This window comes from Fundulus heteroclitus, unplaced genomic scaffold (assembly GCF_011125445.2).
Source record: "Fundulus heteroclitus isolate FHET01 unplaced genomic scaffold, MU-UCD_Fhet_4.1 scaffold_56, whole genome shotgun sequence".
NCBI classification, from domain to species: Eukaryota; Metazoa; Chordata; class Actinopteri; order Cyprinodontiformes; family Fundulidae; genus Fundulus; species Fundulus heteroclitus.
Window position 1 is genome coordinate 398,204 of NW_023396989.1, and position 20,255 is coordinate 418,458.

The 20,255-nt window shown below is 50.6% G+C and overlaps 1 protein-coding gene across 2 annotated transcripts in view; it reads right to left on the reverse strand.

The window, feature by feature from the left end:
- Positions 1-20,255, reverse strand: part of LOC105920276 (dynein heavy chain 17, axonemal) — a 56,826-nt gene that overhangs the window by 18,433 nt on the left and 18,138 nt on the right. For both annotated transcript variants that reach the window (XM_036132898.1, XM_036132897.1), the window contains exons 7-11: positions 2,252-2,404; positions 2,098-2,184; positions 1,871-2,029; positions 1,669-1,785; positions 639-889 (exon numbers count right to left, since the gene is read on the reverse strand). In XM_036132898.1, coding sequence (XP_035988791.1) covers positions 639-889; positions 1,669-1,785; positions 1,871-2,029; positions 2,098-2,184; positions 2,252-2,404 — 767 coding nt within the window. The remainder of the gene's footprint in view (positions 1-638; positions 890-1,668; positions 1,786-1,870; positions 2,030-2,097; positions 2,185-2,251; positions 2,405-20,255) is intronic.

Genomic DNA, 20,255 nt, shown 5'->3' on the forward strand with positions numbered 1-20,255 from the left:
ACAGCAGTCAGTGGACAGCAGTCTGTGGACAGTAGTCTGTGGACAGTAGTCTGTGGACAGCAGTCAGTGGACAGCAGTCAGTGGACAGCAGTCTGTGGACAGTAGTCCGTGGACAGTAGTCTGTGGACAATAGTCAGTGGACAGGAGTCAGTGGACAGCAGTCAGTGGACAGTAGTCTGTGGACAGGAGCCAGTGGACAGTAGTCCGTGGACAGTAGTCTGTGGACAATAGTCAGTGGACAGGGGTCTGTCTCCTAAGCTAGTCGCTGCTTCACCTTCAGCTCAGAGTCACCTGGGGTCACCTGCAGGTAAACTGCCACCAGGTGAGAGAGCTCAGAGTCATTTACCTGCCTGGCTAAACGTTCTGATGGGGGACATTAGACGGTGAGAAACGACCCGCTGGTTACCAGCGCCAGAACTTGGCCTCTTTGGGATCGGGGTGAGATCCTGAGGAGGATCTCTAAGTCACCAGACCACCGAAGGTCACGACCTTTCAGAACCAGCAGCGCTCCAACTGCAGGCTGCTCTCTCTCTGGATCGGTGTCCAAACGTCCGGCTGCCTCCGACTGAAGCCCTTCTGCTGCCGTGACCCGGATCACTGAGTGTTCTGACCCGGCTCTGAGTGTCCGTAGCCCTTACAGGTTCTGGATGGTACCGAAGCTCCTCAGAGCTGCTTCCGCTCTGCGGCGCAGCTGGCGGTTCCAGCAGAGGCGAGCCACAGCGGTGGGATGGAACCTGAAGAACCTCTCAGGCCGTTCTTTCTCGTTGTAGAACTCCGACTCGGTCTGATCCAGATCAGTCAGAACATGGTCCGCTAGCCGGTTCAGGTGTGGATGAAGCTGATCCCGGACCGCCCTCTGGTCCACGAAGAACCAGAACATCTGTACAATCTGAAAGGCAGAGGATGGGTCACAGGGGTCAGAGGGCCCAGGTTCTGTCAGGTCCAAATCACTGCACATCTGGCCACAGCGAGTCAAAATGGGACCGGTTACAGCGGCTCAGGTTACAGAACCGGTTACATCGGCTCAGAACCGGTTACAGTGCATCAGAACCGGTTACAGCAGGTTTGAACCAGTTACAGCAGGTTAAAACCGGTTACAGCAGGTTAGAACCGGTTACAGCAGGTTAGAACCAGTTACAGTGCTTCAGAACCGGTTACAGTGCATCAGAACCGGTTACAACGCTCAAAACCGGTTACAGCAGGTTAGAACCGGTTACAGCGGCTCAGGTTACAGAACCAGTTACATCGGCTCAGAACCGGTTACAGCAGGTTCGAACCAGTTACAGCGGCTCAGAACCGGTTACAGCAGGTTAGAACCGGTTACAGTGCATCAGAACCGTTTACAGCGGCTCAGAACCGGTTACAGCAGGTTTGAACCAGTTACAGCAGGTTAAAACCAGTTACAGCAGGTTAGAACCGGTTACAGCAGGTTAGAACCAGTTACAGTGCTTCAGAACCGGTTACAGCAGGTTAGAACCGGTTACAGCGGCTCAGGTTACAGATCCGGTTACAGCAGGTTAGAACCGGTTACAGCGGCTCAGAATAAGTCAAGTTCAGTGAAACTCACAGTAGGAGAACTGGTAAGGGTCACTTAGAACCAATAAGAGCAGAAAGTCCGGTTCTGATGGGGTCAGAACCAACTGTTCTGACCCCATCAGAACCTTGTACCTTGGCAGCAGACGAAGCCTCGCTGCAGTCCCCCAGTGCCGTGCTCAGAACCGACACCAGTCGGGTCTCCAGGTGTGACAGCTCTGCCTGGAAGCGATCCAGTTTCAGCTCAAAGTTCTGAGGGAAGGCGGGTCATGTGACAGGAAGTGGCGTTGGGTCATGTGACAGCTCAGAGATCAGCTGAGGGGTCGCCTGCTCTCACCTGGTCCTCCGGGTCGGTTGGGTCACAGCTGCAGCCGGACAGCAGCCTCACCTGGACCAGGAATTCCTCAGACACCTGCTGAACCGCCGTCGTGCTGTTGAGCCCGAACAGAACCGTCCGACCCAGCCGGTAGAACCGCGCAGCGACGCGCTGTGCTTCCTGCGGGGGCGTGAGAGGCGGGGTCAGACGGCAGGAAGTGAGCGGGTCCAGGTGGGGTGGGGCGGTACCTGGATGCTGAGCAGGCGGCGCAGGAAGGTGTCCAGCTGGGAGAAGACCAGGGTGGACGGGAAGGTCCAGTGGCGAGTGGGCGTGGCCTGTGGGACAGCAAAACGAGCGTGGATGACATCACTCACCATGTGACTTCAGCACCGCAGACGGTACCTGGTTCTGGAGCTCCAGCTGGGTCTGCTTCTGGGTATACGCTGATTTTAGAGCCTGGAGGGTCTGGATCACCAGTCTGACGTCATCCAGAACCGGACCGGGTTCTGACTCCAGAACACGGATCACTCCCGGTCCAGGCAGAAACTTCCTGCTCTGCAGAGAACAGAGACAGCGAGGCCTGTGAGAAAGGGTTCTGGTTCTGACCCGGGAGGGACGTGCCCTCTAAACGTCCACAGGGAGGCGTCCCAACCAGAGCAGCTGGCGCAGCATTAAGCGTTAGTAACATGTTTAATGTTTAAACTCTGATGTGTAGCAGTGGTCGCTAAAATGAAAAAGTGAATTTAAAGGAGCATAGCCACGTTATGTGACTTCTTTATAGGCCCGTTTACACTACACTTTTTTAACCGAGCCGAGACTAGTCCGAGCTCGGTAACCGAGATAACTCTTGTGTGTAAATGGTCAGCAGACTGAACCGGACCGCGCTAACGATAATCGGACCGCGCTAACTGCAGACCAGTTCATCAGTAGGTCTCGGACTGGTTTTTTTTATCCCGGTTATCTGATAACGAGGAGCGAATGAGCAGACCGCGTCATCCCCTTACAGTCAGCTGACTGTCCGCGGGTTTCCCGGCGTGTCTGGCTGCACGTCCCGATTCACACTCCATTCAGACAAATTTCAGACATTCATAATAATACTAGCTTCCTTACCGTGCAACATGGTTTCCAGAGATGACTCTGCTTATGAACCTCAGCGTCTGTTGTTGTTTCCTGCGTCTGTAAATCCTTATTAGACGTTCATTTGTCTTATCCACGTCCCAAAAGCCGACTCTGTCTAACCATAACATCCTGAATATTACGGGTGCCGCCATTTTGATTTGCTCGGTCCCGCCTTCAATCCCAGAGAGCGGTAGTAACGCAGATCGCCACTAGGAGGCGAGGAGCAACCAAGGAACAAATAACCGAGATAACTCCTGTGTGTGTAAACGGCTGCATTTATCTCAGTTAACTGGACTAAGCTCGGACCGGTTTCGGCATGGCTCGGTTTTTAGGTGTAGTGTAAACGGGCCTTAATTCTACGTCAGCAGCTCACAAAGATTTTATTAAACATTATCACGTCTGCAGCGTATTAGTTGTTATTTTGGTGTTTTATGCTTCGCTCTTGCTCAGTTTGTTAATAAATAAAACCTTTGGTGTTTATTTCCAATGTTAACGAAATTGCGTACTGCACATGTGCAGCAGGGGTTAAACCAGGAAGTGGCTAACGGCTATTAGCATCTCCCAGTGAAACAATGAAAACAGGTCAAAGATCCAGTGAAAAAAACATTAAAAAATCTATGATTCTTGGAGGGAAAAGTCTGGAACGTCTCTGGGAATCCAGTGTGAACGTTAAAGCTGCCGAGGCTCAGATGTGACGCAGAGATGATGATGTGAGGAAAGGTTCTGATCTGAGGCGCTTAGAGCTGCTGTAGGTGTCTTTAATTAATAACGCTGGTCTTTGTTTACTGCCAGGCGTAGCAGAGGGTCAGGCTTTATTTATTAATTAGGCAAACCATGCCACATCTGTCTATGTCTGCTCATCATGCCCAGCGCTGGATTCTTTCTAACCTCCAAAAGGATCAGCAGAACATTATCAGGATGGAGGCTTGGTCTACATCGCTTTATTTTATCAAAATTAAACGTTTTTGGCCTTTTTTATAAGCATATAACATGGCTATGTACCTTTAAGAAGAAACAGGGTATATATAGGTCTGTCACTGACGATTATTTAATGCTCAACAAGTCAAGGGTTGTTTTTACAATTTGTTAATTAGTCAAATTATTTTATTTTGAGACAATTTAAGAAATTCTGAAAACAATGTAGAAATGTCTGAGAGATCCTGAAGTACTTTTGTTCTGATCCACATACAGTATTTTTCCCTGCGCCATGCTGGCAGTGTAATGAAGGCTGTAGCAGCCGCCTGATGAGGTTCATGATACATCTGGAGCAGAACCACAGCGTTTTACATTTAGCTGCAGCAGAACCACAGCGTTTTACATTTAGCTGCAGCAGAACCACAGCGTGTGACATTTAGATGCAGCAGAACCACAGCGTTTTACATTTAGCTGCAGCAGAACCACAGCGTTTTACATTTAGCTGCAGCAGAACCACAGCGTGTGACATTTAGCTGCAGCAGAACCACAGCGTGTGACATTTAGCTGCAGCAGAACCACAGCATGTGACATTTAGCTGCAGCAGAACCACAGCGTGTGACATTTAGCTGCAGCAGAACCACAGCGTGTGACATTTAGCCGCAGCAGAACCTCAGCGTTTTACATTTAGCTGCAGCAGAACCACAGCGTGTGACATTTAGCTGCAGCAGAACCACAGCGTTTTACATTTAGCTGCAGCAGAACCACAGCGTTTTACATTTAGCTGCAGCAGAACCACAGCGTGTGACATTTAGCTGCAGCAGAACCACAGCGTGTGACATTTAGCTGCAGCAGAACCACAGCGTGTGACATTTAGCTGCAGCAGAACCACAGCCTGTGACATTTAGCTGCAGCAGAACCGCAGCGTGTGACATTTAGATGCAGCAGAACCACAGCGTTTTACATTTAGCTGCAGCAGAACCACAGCGTGTGACATTTAGCTGCAGCAGAACCACAGCGTGTGACATTTAGCTGCAGCAGAACCACAGCGTGTGACATTTAGCTGCAGCAGAACCACAGCGTGTGACATTTAGCTGCAGCAGAACCACAGCGTTTTACATTTAGCTGCAGCAGAACCACAGCGTGTGACATTTAGCTGCAGCAGAACCACAGCGTTTTACATTTAGCTGCAGCAGAACCACAGCGTGTGATATTTAGCTGCAGCAGAACCACAGCGTGTGACATTTAGCTGCAGCAGAACCACAGCATGTGATATTTAGCTGCAGCAGAACCACAGCGTGTGACATTTAGCTGCAGCAGAACCACAGCGTGTGACATTTAGCTGCAGCAGAACCGCAGCGTGTGACATTTAGCTGCAGCAGAACCGCAGCGTGTGACATTTAGCTGCAGCAGAACCGCAGCGTTTTACATTTAGCTGCAGCAGAACCACAGCGTGTGACATTTAGCTGCAGCAGAACCACAGCGTTATACATTTAGCCGCAGCAGAACCACAGCGTGTGACATTTAGCCGCAGAAGAACCACAGCGTGTGACATTTAGCTGCAGCAGAACCACAGCGTGTGACATTTAGCTGCAGCAGAACCACAGCGTGTGACATTTAGCCGCAGCAGAACCACAGCGTTTTACATTTAGCTGCAGCAGAACCACAGCGTGTGACATTTAGCTGCAGCAGAACCACAGCGTTTTACATTTAGCTGCAGCAGAACCACAGCGTGTGACATTTAGCTGCAGCAGAACCACAGCGTTTTACATTTAGCTGCAGCAGAACCACAGCGTGTGACATTTAGCTGCAGCAGAACCACAGCGTGTGACATTTAGCTGCAGCAGAACCACAGCGTGACATTTAGCTGCAGCAGAACCACAGCATGTGATATTTAGCTGCAGCAGAACCACAGCGTGTGACATTTAGCTGCAGCAGAACCACAGCGTTTTACATTTAGCTGCAGCAGAACCACAGCATGTGATATTTAGCTGCAGCAGAACCACAGCGTGTGACATTTAGCTGCAGCAGAACCACAGCGTGTGACATTTAGCTGCAGCAGAACCACAGCGTTTTACATTTAGCTGCAGCAGAACCACAGCGTTTTACATTTAGCTGCAGCAGAACCACAGCGTGTGACATTTAGCTGCAGCAGAACCACAGCGTGTGACATTTAGCTGCAGCAGAACCACAGCATTTTACATTTAGCTGCAGCAGAACCACAGCGTGTGACATTTAGCTGCAGCAGAACCACAGCGTGTGACATTTAGCTCCAGCAGAAACACAGCGTGTAACATTTAGCTGCAGCAGAACCACAGCGTGTGACATTTAGCTGCAGCAGAACCGCAGCGTGTGACATTTAGCTGCAGCAGAACCACAGCGTGACATTTAGCTCCAGCAGAACCACAGCGTGTGACATTTAGCTGCAGCAGAACCACAGCATTTTACATTTAGCTGCAGCAGAACCACAGCGTGTGATATTTAGCTGCAGCAGAACCACAGCGTGACATTTAGCTCCAGCAGAACCACAGCGTGTAACATTTAGCTGCAGCAGAACCACAGCGTGTGACATTTAGCTGCAGCAGAACCGCAGCGTGTGACATTTAGCTGCAGCAGAACCGCAGCGTGTGACATTTAGCTGCAGCAGAACCACAGCGTTTTACATTTAGCCGCAGCAGAACCACAGCGTGTGACATTTAGCCGCAGCAGAACCACAGCGTGTGACATTTAGCTGCAGCAGAACCACAGCGTGTGACATTTAGCTGCAGCAGAACCACAGCGTGTGACATTTAGCTGCAGCAGAACCACAGCGTGTGACATTTAGCTGCAGCAGAACCACAGCGTTTTACATTTAGCTGCAGCAGAACCACAGCGTGTGACATTTAGCTGCAGCAGAACCACAGCGTTATACATTTAGCCGCAGCAGAACCACAGCGTGTGACATTTAGCCGCAGCAGAACCACAGCGTGTGACATTTAGCTGCAGCAGAACCACAGCGTGTGACATTTAGCTGCAGCAGAACCACAGCGTGTGACATTTAGCCGCAGCAGAACCACAGCGTTTTACATTTAGCTGCAGCAGAACCACAGCGTGTGACATTTAGCTGCAGCAGAACCACAGCGTTTTACATTTAGCTGCAGCAGAACCACAGCGTGTGACATTTAGCTGCAGCAGAACCCACAGCGTTTTACATTTAGCTGCAGCAGAACCACAGCGTGTGACATTTAGCTGCAGCAGAACCACAGCGTGTGACATTTAGCTGCAGCAGAACCACAGCGTGTGACATTTAGCTGCAGCAGAACCACAGCGTGACATTTAGCTGCAGCAGAACCACAGCGTTTTACATTTAGCTGCAGCAGAACCACAGCGTTTTACATTTAGCTGCAGCAGAACCGCAGCGTGTGACATTTAGCTGCAGCAGAACCACAGCGTGTGACATTTAGCTGCAGCAGAACCACAGCGTTTTACATTTAGCTGCAGCAGAAACCACAGCGTGTGACATTTAGCTGCAGCAGAACCACAGCGTGTGACATTTAGCTGCAGCAGAACCACAGCGTGTGACATTTAGCTGCAGCAGAACCACAGCGTTTTACATTTAGCTGCAGCAGAACCACAGCGTGTGACATTTAGCTGCAGCAGAACCACAGCGTGTGACATTTAGCTGCAGCAGAACCACAGCGTGACATTTAGCTGCAGCAGAACCACAGCGTGTGACATTTAGCTGCAGCAGAACCACAGCGTGACATTTAGCTGCAGCAGAACCACAGCGTTTTACATTTAGCTGCAGCAGAACCACAGCGTTTTACATTTAGCTGCAGCAGAACCGCAGCGTGTGACATTTAGCTGCAGCAGAACCACAGCGTGTGACATTTAGCTGCAGCAGAACCACAGCGTTTTACATTTAGCTGCAGCAGAACCACAGCGTGTGACATTTAGCTGCAGCAGAACCACAGCGTGTGACATTTAGCTGCAGCAGAACCACAGCGTGACATTTAGCTGCAGCAGAACCACAGCGTGTGACATTTAGCTGCAGCAGAACCACAGCGTTTTACATTTAGCTGCAGCAGAACCACAGCGTGTGACATTTAGCTGCAGCAGAACCACATCGTGTGACATTTAGCTGCAGCAGAACCACAGCGTGTGATATTTAGCTGCAGCAGAACCACAGCGTGTGACATTTAGCTGCAGCAGAACCACAGCGTGTGACATTTAGCTGCAGCAGAACCACAGCGTGTGACATTTAGCTGCAGCAGAACCACAGCGTGTGACATTTAGCTGCAGCAGAACCACAGCGTGTGACATTTAGCTGCAGCAGAACCACAGCGTTTTACATTTAGCTGCAGCAGAACCACAGCGTGTGACATTTAGCTGCAGCAGAACCACAGCGTTTTACATTTAGCTGCAGCAGAACCACAGCGTTTTACATTTAGCTGCAGCAGAACCACAGCGTGTGACATTTAGCTGCAGCAGAACCACAGCGTGACATTTAGCTGCAGCAGAACCACAGCGTGTGACATTTAGCTGCAGCAGAACCACAGCGTGTGACATTTAGCTGCAGCAGAACCACAGCGTGTGATATTTAGCTGCAGCAGCAGAACCACAGCGTGTGACATTTAGCTGCAGCAGAACCACAGCGTGTGATATTTAGCTGCAGCAGAACCACAGCGTGTGACATTTAGCTGCAGCAGAACCACAGCGTGTGATATTTAGCTGCAGCAGAACCACAGCGTGTGACATTTAGCTGCAGCAGAACCGCAGCGTGTGACATTTAGCTGCAGCAGAACCACAGCATTTTACATTTAGCTGCAGCAGAACCACAGCGTGTGATATTTAGCTGCAGCAGAACCACAGCGTGACATTTAGCTCCAGCAGAACCACAGCGTGTGACATTTAGCTGCAGCAGAACCGCAGCGTGTGACATTTAGCTGCAGCAGAACCACAGCGTGTGACATTTAGCTGCAGCAGAACCGCAGCGTGTGACATTTAGCTGCAGCAGAACCGCAGCGTGTGACATTTAGCTGCAGCAGAACCACAGCGTGTGACATTTAGCTGCAGCAAAACCGCAGCGTGTGAAATTTAGCTGCAGCAGAATCACAGCGTGTGACATTTAGCTGCAGCAGAACCGCAGCGTGTGACATTTAGCTGCAGCAGAACCACAGCGTGTGACATTTAGCTGCAGCAGAACCACAGCGTGTGACATTTAGCTGCAGCAGAACCACAGCGTGTGACATTTAGCTGCAGCAGAACCACAGCGTGTGACATTTAGCTGCAGCAGAACCACAGCGTGTGACATTTAGCTGCAGCAGAACCACAGCGTGTGACATTTAGCTGCAGCAGAACCACAGCGTGTGACATTTAGCTGCAGCAGAACCACAGCGTGTGACATTTAGCTGCAGCAGAACCACAGCGTGTGACATTTAGCTGCAGCAGAACCACAGCGTGTGACATTTAGCTGCAGCAGAACCACAGCGTGTAATATTTAGCTGCAGCAGAACCACAGCGTGTGACATTTAGCTGCAGCAGAACCACAGCGTTTTACATTTAGCTGCAGCAGAACCACAGCGTGTGACATTTAGCTGCAGCAGAACCGCAGCGTGTGACATTTAGCTGCAGCAGAACCGCAGCGTGTGACATTTAGCTGCAGCAGAACCACAGCGTGTGACATTTAGCTGCAGCAGAACCACAGCGTGTGATATTTAGCTGCAGCAGAACCACAGCGTGACATTTAGCTCCAGCAGAACCACAGCGTGTGACATTTAGCTGCACCAGAACCACAGCGTGTGACATTTAGCTGCAGCAGAACCGCAGCGTGTGACATTTAGCTGCAGCAGAACCGCAGCGTGTGACATTTAGCTGCAGCAGAACCGCAGCGTGTGACATTTAGCTGCAGCAGAACCGCAGCGTGTGACATTTAGCTGCAGCAGAACCGCAGCGTGTGACATTTAGCTGCAGCAGAACCACAGCGTGTGACATTTAGCTGCAGCAGAACCACAGCGTGTGACATTTAGCTGCAGCAGAACCACAGCGTGTGACATTTAGCTGCAGCAGAACCACAGCGTGTGACATTTAGCTGCAGCAGAACCGCAGCGTGTGACATTTAGCTGCAGCAGAACCGCAGCGTGTGACATTTAGCTGCAGCAGAACCACAGCGTTTTACATTTAGCCGCAGCAGAACCACAGCGTGTGACATTTAGCCGCAGCAGAACCACAGCGTGTGACATTTAGCTGCAGCAGAACCACAGCGTGTGACATTTAGCTGCAGCAGAACCACAGCGTGTGACATTTAGCTGCAGCAGAACCACAGCGTGTGACATTTAGCTGCAGCAGAACCACAGCGTTTTACATTTAGCTGCAGCAGAACCACAGCGTGTGACATTTAGCTGCAGCAGAACCACAGCGTTATACATTTAGCCGCAGCAGAACCACAGCGTGTGACATTTAGCCGCAGCAGAACCACAGCGTGTGACATTTAGCTGCAGCAGAACCACAGCGTGTGACATTTAGCTGCAGCAGGAACCACAGCGTGTGACATTTAGCCGCAGCAGAACCACAGCGTTTTACATTTAGCTGCAGCAGAACCACAGCGTGTGACATTTAGCTGCAGCAGAACCACAGCGTTTTACATTTAGCTGCAGCAGAACCACAGCGTGTGACATTTAGCTGCAGCAGAACCACAGCGTTTTACATTTAGCTGCAGCAGAACCACAGCGTGTGACATTTAGCTGCAGCAGAACCACAGCGTGTGACATTTAGCTGCAGCAGAACCACAGCGTGTGACATTTAGCTGCAGCAGAACCACAGCGTGACATTTAGCTGCAGCAGAACCACAGCGTTTTACATTTAGCTGCAGCAGAACCACAGCGTTTTACATTTAGCTGCAGCAGAACCGCAGCGTGTGACATTTAGCTGCAGCAGAACCACAGCGTGTGACATTTAGCTGCAGCAGAACCACAGCGTTTTACATTTAGCTGCAGCAGAACCACAGCGTGTGACATTTAGCTGCAGCAGAACCACAGCGTGTGACATTTAGCTGCAGCAGAACCACAGCGTGTGACATTTAGCTGCAGCAGAACCACAGCGTTTTACATTTAGCTGCAGCAGAACCACAGCGTGTGACATTTAGCTGCAGCAGAACCACAGCGTGTGACATTTAGCTGCAGCAGAACCACAGCGTGACATTTAGCTGCAGCAGAACCACAGCGTGTGACATTTAGCTGCAGCAGAACCACAGCGTGACATTTAGCTGCAGCAGAACCACAGCGTTTTACATTTAGCTGCAGCAAGAACCACAGCGTTTTACATTTAGCTGCAGCAGAACCGCAGCGTGTGACATTTAGCTGCAGCAGAACCACAGCGTGTGACATTTAGCTGCAGCAGAACCACAGCGTTTTACATTTAGCTGCAGCAGAACCACAGCGTGTGACATTTAGCGCAGCAGAACCACAGCGTGTGACATTTAGCTGCAGCAGAACCACAGCGTGACATTTAGCTGCAGCAGAACCACAGCGTGTGACATTTAGCTGCAGCAGAACCACAGCGTTTTACATTTAGCTGCAGCAGAACCACAGCGTGTGACATTTAGCTGCCAGCAGAACCACATCGTGTGACATTTAGCTGCAGCAGAACCACAGCGTGTGATATTTAGCTGCAGCAGAACCACAGCGTGTGACATTTAGCTGCAGCAGAACCACAGCGTGTGACATTTAGCTGCAGCAGAACCACAGCGTGTGACATTTAGCTGCAGCAGAACCACAGCGTGTGACATTTAGCTGCAGCAGAACCACAGCGTGTGACATTTAGCTGCAGCAGAACCACAGCGTTTTACATTTAGCTGCAGCAGAACCACAGCGTGTGACATTTAGCTGCAGCAGAACCACAGCGTTTTACATTTAGCTGCAGCAGAACCACAGCGTTTTACATTTAGCTGCAGCAGAACCACAGCGTGTGACATTTAGCTGCAGCAGAACCACAGCGTGACATTTAGCTGCAGCAGAACCACAGCGTGTGACATTTAGCTGCAGCAGAACCACAGCGTGTGACATTTAGCTGCAGCAGAACCACAGCGTGTGATATTTAGCTGCAGCAGAACCACAGCGTGTGACATTTAGCTGCAGCAGAACCACAGCGTGTGATATTTAGCTGCAGCAGAACCACAGCGTGTGACATTTAGCTGCAGCAGAAACCACAGCGTGTGATATTTAGCTGCAGCAGAACCACAGCGTGTGACATTTAGCTGCAGCAGAACCGCAGCGTGTGACATTTAGCTGCAGCAGAACCACAGCATTTTACATTTAGCTGCAGCAGAACCACAGCGTGTGATATTTAGCTGCAGCAGAACCACAGCGTGACATTTAGCTCCAGCAGAACCACAGCGTGTGACATTTAGCTGCAGCAGAACCGCAGCGTGTGACATTTAGCTGCAGCAGAACCACAGCGTGTGACATTTAGCTGCAGCAGAACCGCAGCGTGTGACATTTAGCTGCAGCAGAACCGCAGCGTGTGACATTTAGCTGCAGCAGAACCCACAGCGTGTGGACATTTAGCTGCAGCAAAACCGCCAGCGTGTGAAATTTAGCTGCAGCAGAAATCACAGCGTGTGACATTTAGCTGCAGCAGAACCGCAGCGTGTGACATTTAGCTGCAGCAGAACCACAGCGTGTGACATTTAGCTGCAGCAGAACCACAGCGTGTGACATTTAGCTGCAGCAGAACCACAGCGTGTGACATTTAGCTGCAGGCAGAACCACAGCGTGTGACATTAGCTGCAGCAGAACCACAGCGTGTGACATTTAGCCGCAGCAGAACCACAGCGTTTTACATTTAGCTGCAGCAGAACCACAGCGTGTGACATTTAGCTGCAGCAGAACCACAGCGTTTTACATTTAGCTGCAGCAGAACCACAGCGTGTGACATTTAGCTGCAGCAGAACCACAGCGTTTTACATTTAGCTGCAGCAGAACCACAGCGTGTGACATTTAGCTGCAGCAGAACCACAGCGTGTGACATTAGCTGCAGCAGAACCACAGCGTGACATTTAGCTGCAGCAGAACCACAGCATGTGATATTTAGCTGCAGCAGAACCACAGCGTGTGACATTTAGCTGCAGCAGAACCACAGCGTTTACATTTAGCTGCAGCAGAACCACAGCATGTGATATTTAGCTGCAGCAGAACCACAGCGTGTGACATTTAGCTGCAGCAGAACCACAGCGTGTGACATTTAGCTGCAGCAGAACCACAGCGTTTTACATTTAGCTGCAGCAGAACCACAGCGTTTTACATTTAGCTGCAGCAGAACCACAGCGTGTGACATTTAGCTGCAGCAGGAACCACAGCGTGTGACATTTAGCTGCAGCAGAACCACAGCATTTTACATTTAGCTGCAGCAGAACCACAGCGTGTGACATTTAGCTGCAGCAGAACCACAGCGTGTGACATTTAGCTCCAGCAGAAACACAGCGTGTAACATTTAGCTGCAGCAGAACCACCAGCGTGTGACATTTAGCTGCAGCAGAACCGCAGCGTGTGACATTTAGCTGCAGCAGAACCCACAGCGTGACATTTAGCTCCAGCAGAACCACAGCGTGTTGACATTTAGCTGCAGCAGAACCACAGCATTTTACATTTAGCTGCAGCAGAACCACAGCGTGTGATATTTAGCTGCAGCAGAACCACAGCGTGACATTTAGCTCCAGCAGAACCACAGCGTTGTAACATTTAGCTGCAGCAGAACCACAGCGTGTGACATTTAGCTGCAGCAGAACCGCAGCGTGTGACATTTAGCTGCAGCAGAACCGCAGCGTGTGACATTTAGCTGCAGCAGAACCACAGCGTTTTACATTTAGCCGCAGCAGAACCACAGCGTGTGACATTTAGCCGCAGCAGAACCACAGCGTGTGACATTTAGCTGCAGCAGAACCACAGCCGTGTGACATTTAGCTGCAGCAGAACCACAGCGTGTGACATTTAGCTGCAGCAGAACCACAGCGTGTGACATTTAGCTGCAGCAGAACCACAGCGTGTTACATTTAGCTGCAGCAGAACCACAGCGTGTGACATTTAGCTGCAGCAGAACCACAGCGTTATACATTTAGCCGCAGCAGAACCACAGCGTGTGACATTTAAGCCGCAGCAGAACCACAGCGTGTGACATTTAGCTGCAGCAGAACCACAGCGTGTGACATTTAGCTGCAGCAGAACCACAGCGTGTGACATTTAGCCGCAGCAAGAACCACAGCGTTTTACATTTAGCTGCAGCAGAACCACAGCGTGTGACATTTAGCTGCAGCAGAACCACAGCGTTTTACATTTAGCTGCAGCAGAACCACAGCGTGTGACATTTAGCTGCAGCAGAACCACAGCGTTTTACATTTAGCTGCAGCAGAACCACAGCGTGTGACATTTAGCTGCAGCAGAACCCACAGCGTGTGACATTTAGCTGCAAGCAGAACCACAGCGTGTGACATTTAGCTGCAGCAGAACCACAGCGTGACATTTAGCTGCAGCAGAACCACAGCGTTTTACATTTAGCTGCAGCAGAACCACAGCGTTTTACATTTAGCTGCAGCAAGAACCGCAGCGTGTGACATTTAGCTGCAGCAGAACCACAGCGTGTGACATTTAGCGCAGCAGAACCCACAGCGTTTTTACATTTAGCTGCAGCAGACCCAACCAGCGGTGTGACATTTAGCTGCAGCAGAACCACAGCGTGTGACATTTAGCTGCAGCAGAAACCACAGCGTGTGACATTTAGCTGCAGCAGAACCACAGCGTTTTACATTTAGCTGCAGCAGAAACCACAGCGTGTGACATTTAGCTGCAGCAGAACCACAGCGTGTGACATTTTAGCTGCAGCAGAACCACAGCGTGACATTTAGCTGCAGCAGAACCACAGCGTGTGACCTTTAGCGTCAGGCAGAACCACAGCGTGACATTTAGCTGCAGCAGAACCACAGCGTTTACATTTAGCTGCAGCAGAACCACAGCGTTTTACATTTAGCTGCAGCAGAACCGCAGGTGTGACATTTAGCTGCAGCAGAAACCACAGCGTGTGACATTTAGCTGCAGCAGAACCAACGCGTTTTACATTTAGCTGCAGCAGAACCACAGCGTGTGACATTTTAGCTGCAGCAGAACCACAGCGTGTGACATTTAGCTGCAGCGAACCCCACAGCGTTTGACATTTAGCTGCAGCAGACACCACAGCGTTGTGACATTTAGCTGCAGTCAGACAGCCACAAGCGGTTTTCTTTAGCATGCAGCATACCCACAGCGTGTGACATTTAGCTGCAGCAGAACCACATCGTGTGACATTTTAGCTGCAGCAGAACCACAGCGTGTGATATTTAGCTGCAGCAGAACCACAGCGTGTGGACATTTAGCTGCAGCAGAACCCACAGCGTGTGACATTTAGCGCAGCAGAGAACCACAGCGTTGTGACATTTAGGCTGCAGCAAGAGAAACCACAGCGTGTGACATTTAGCTGCGCAGACACCACAGCGTGTGACATTTAGCTGCAGCAGAACCACAGCGTTTACATTTTAGCTGCAGCAGAACCACAGCTGTGTGACATTTTTTAGCTGCAGCAGAACCACAGCGTTTTACATTTAGCTGCAGCAGAACCACAGCGTTTTCATTTAGCTGCAGCAGAACCACAGCGTGTGACATTTAGCTGCAGCAGAACCCACAGCGTGACATTTAGCTGCAGCAGAACCACAGCGTGTGACATTTAGCTGCAGCAGAACCACAGCGTGTGATATTTAGCTGCCAAGCAGAACCACAGCGTGTGACATTTAGCTGCAGCAGAAACCACAGCGTGTGACTATTTAGCTGCAGCAGAACCACAGCGTGTGACATTTAGCTGCAGCAGAACCACAGCGTGTGATATTTAGCTGCAGCAGAACCACAGCGTGTGGACATTAGCTGCAGCAGAACCGCAGCGTGTGAATTTTAGCTGCAGCAGAACCACAGCATTTTACATTTAACTGCAGCAGAAACACAGCGTGTGATATTTAGCTGCAGCAGAACCACAGCGTGACATTTAGCTCCAGCAGAACCAACAGCGTGTGACATTTAGCTGCAGGCAGAACCGCAGCGTGTGACATTTAGCTGCAGCAGAACCGCAGCGTGTGACATTTAGCTGCAGCAGAACCGCCGCGTGTGGACATTTAGCTGCAGCAGAACCGCAGCGTTGTGACATTTAGCTGCAGCAGAACCGCCAGCGTGTGACAATTTAGCTGCAGCAAAATCCGCAGCGTGTGAATTTAGCTGCAGCAGAATCGCAGCAGTGTTCCTGTGACATTTAGCTGCAGCAGAACCGCACAGCGTGTGTGACATTTAGCTGCAGCAGAACACACAGCGGATGACATTTAGCTGCAGCAGAACCACAGCGTGTGACATTTAGCTGCAGCAGAACCACAGCGTGTGACATTTAGCTGCAGCAGAAACCACAGGTTGTGACATTTAGCTGCAGCAGAACCACAGCGTGTGACATTTAGCTGCAGCCAGAACCACAGCGGTGACATTTAGCTGCAGCAGAACCACAGCGTGTTGACATTAGCTGCAGCAGAACCACAGCGTGTGACATTTAGCTGCAGCAGAACCCACAGCGTGTGACATTTAGCTGCAGCAGAACCACAGCGTGTGACATTTAGCTGCAGCAGAACCACAGCGTGTAATATTTAGCTGCAGCAGAACCACAGCGTGTGACATTTAGCTGCAGCAGAACCACAGCGTTTACATTTAGCTGCAGCAGAACCACAGCGTGTGACATTTAGCTGCAGCAGAACCGCAGCGTGTGACATTTAGCTGCAGCAGAACCGCAGCGTGTGACATTTAGCTGCAGCAGAACCACAGCGTGTGACATTTAGCTGCAGCAGAACCACAGCGTGTGACATTTAGCTGCAGCAGAACCACAGCGTGACATTTAGCTCCAGCAGAACCACAGCGTGTGACATTTAGCTGCAGCAGAACCACAGCGTGTGACATTTAGCTGCAGCAGAACCACAGCGTGTGACATTTAGCTGCAGCAGAACCACAGCGTGTGACATTTAGCTGCAGCAGAACCACAGCGTGTGACATTTAGCTGCAGCAGAACCGCAGCGTGTGACATTTAGCTGCAGCAGAACCACAGCGTGTGACATTTAGCTGCAGCAGAACCGCAGCGTGTGACATTTAGCTGCAGCAGAACCACAGCGTGTGACATTTAGCTGCAGCAGAACCACAGCGTGTGACATTTAGCTGCAGCAGAACCACAGCGTGTGACATTTAGCTGCAGCAGAACCACAGCGTGTGACATTTAGCTGCAGCAGAACCACAGCGTGTGACATTTAGCTGCAGCAGAACCACAGCGTGTGACATTTAGCTGCAGCAGAACCACAGCGTGTGACATTTAGCTGCAGCAGAACCACAGCGTGACATTTAGCTGCAGCAGAACCACAGCGTGTGACATTTAGCTGCAGCAGAACCACAGCGTGTGACATTTAGCTGCAGCAGAACCACAGCGTGTGACATTTAGCTGCAGCAGAACCACAGCGTGTGACATTTAGCTGCAGCAGAACCACAGCGTTTTACATTTAGCTGCAGCAGAACCACAGCGTGTCGACATTAGCTGCAGCAGAACCACAGCGTGACATTTAGCTGCAGCAGAACCACAGCGTGTGACATTTAGCTGCAGCAGAACAACAGCGTGTGAACCTTTAGCTGCAGCAGAACCACAGCGTGTGATATTTAGCTTGCAGCAGAACCACAGCCGTGTGACATTTAGCTGCAGCAGAAACCACAGCGTTTTACATTTAGCTGCAACAGAACACACAGCGTGACATTTTAGCTGCAGCAGAACCACAGCGTGTGACATTTAGCTGCAGCAGAACCACAGCGTGTGACATTTAGCTGCAGCAGAACCACAGCGTGTGACATTTAGCTGCAGCAGAACCACAGCGTGTGACATTTTAGGCTAGCAGAAGCAGAACCACAGCGTGTGACATTTAGCTGCAGCAGAACACAGCGGCAGCGTTGACATTTAGCTGCAGCAGAACACAGCGTGTGAACATTTAGCTGCAGCAGAACCACAGCGTGTGACATTTAAGCTGCAGCAGAACCACAGCGTGTGACATTTAGCTGCAGCAGAACCACAGCGTGTGACATTTAGCTGCAGCAGAACCACAGCGTGTGACATTTAGCTGCAGCAGAACCACAGCGTGTGACATTTAGCTGCAGCAGAACCACAGCGTGTGACATTTAGCTGCAGCAGAACCACAGCGTGTGACATTTAGCTGCAGCAGAACCACAGCGTGTGACATTTAGCTGCAGCAGAACCACAGCGTGTGACATTTAGCTGCAGCAGAACCACAGCGTGTGACATTTAGCTGCAGCAGAACCACAGCGTGTAACATTTAGCTGCAGCAGAACCACAGCGTGTGACATTTAGCTGCAGCAGAACCACAGCGTTTTACATTTAGCTGCAGCAGAACCACAGCGTGTGACATTTAGCTGCAGCAGAACCGCAGCGTGTGACATTTAGCTGCAGCAGAACCACAGCGTGTGACATTTAGCTGCAGCAGAACCACAGCGTGTGACATTTAGCTGCAGCAGAACCACAGCGTGTGACATTTAGCTGCAGCAGAACCACAGCGTGACATTTAGCTGCAGCAGAACCACAGCGTGTGACATTTAGCTGCAGCAGAACCACAGCGTGTGACATTTAGCTGCAGCAGAACCACAGCGTGTGACATTTAGCTGCAGCAGAACCGCAGCGTGTGACATTTAGCTGCAGCAGAACCACAGCGTGTGACATTTAGCTGCAGCAGAACCACAGCGTGTGACATTTAGCTGCAGCAGAACCGCAGCGTGTGACATTTAGCTGCAGCAGAACCACAGCGTGTGACATTTAGCTGCAGCAGAACCACAGCGTGTGACATTTAGCTGCAGCAGAACCACAGCGTGTGACATTTAGCTGCAGCAGAACCACAGCGTGTGACATTTAGCTGCAGCAGAACCACAGCGTGTGACATTTAGCTGCAGCAGAACCACAGCGTGTGACATTTAGCTGCAGCAGAACCACAGCGTGTGACATTTAGCTGCAGCAGAACCACAGCGTGACATTTAGCTGCAGCAGAACCACAGCGTGTGACATTTAGCTGCAGCAGAACCACAGCGTGTGACATTTAGCTGCAGCAGAACCACAGCGTGTGACATTTAGCTGCAGCAGAACCACAGCGTGTGACATTTAGCTGCAGCAGAACCACAGCGTTTTACATTTAGCTGCAGCAGAACCACAGCGTGTGACATTTAGCTGCAGCAGAACCACAGCGTGACATTTAGCTGCAGCAGAACCACAGCGTGTGACATTTAGCTGCAGCAGAACCACAGCGTGTGACATTTAGCTGCAGCAGAACCACAGCGTGTGACATTTAGCTGCAGCAGAACCACAGCGTGTGACATTTAGCTGCAGCAGAACCACAGCGTTTTACATTTAGCTGCAGCAGAACCACAGCGTGACATTTAGCTGCAGCAGAACCACAGCGTGTGACATTTAGCTGCAGCAGAACCACAGCGTGTGACATTTAGCTGCAGCAGAACCACAGCGTGTGACATTTAGCTGCAGCAGAACCACAGCGTGTGACATTTAGCTGCAGCAGAACCACAGCGTGTGACATTTAGCTGCAGCAGAACCACAGCGTGTGACATTTAGCTGCAGCAGAACCACAGCGTGACATTTAGCTGCAGCAGAACCACAGCGTGTGACATTTAGCTGCAGCAGAACCACAGCGTGTGACATTTAGCTGCAGCAAAACCACAGCGTGTGACATTTAGCTGCAGCAGAACCACAGCGTGTGACATTTAGCTGCAGCAGAACCACAGCGTGTGACATTTAGCTGCAGCAGAACCACAGCGTTTTACATTTAGCTGCAGCAGAACCACAGCGTGTGACATTTAGCTGCAGCAGAACCACAGCGTGACATTTAGCTGCAGCAGAACCACAGCGTGTGACATTTAGCTGCAGCAGAACCACAGCGTGTGACATTTAGCTGCAGCAGAACCACAGCGTGTGACATTTAGCTGCAGCAGAACCACAGCGTGTGACATTTAGCTGCAGCAGAACCACAGCGTGTAATATTTAGCTGCAGCAGAACCACAGCGTGTGACATTTAGCTGCAGCAGAACCACAGCGTGTGATATTTAGCTGCAGCAGAACCACAGCGTGTGACATTTAGCTGCAGCAGAACCACAGCGTGTGACATTTAGCTGCAGCAGAACCACAGCGTGTGACATTTAGCTGCAGCAGAACCACAGCGTGTGACATTTAGCTGCAGCAGAACCACAGCGTGTGACATTTAGCTGCAGCAGAACCACAGCGTGTGACATTTAGCTGCAGC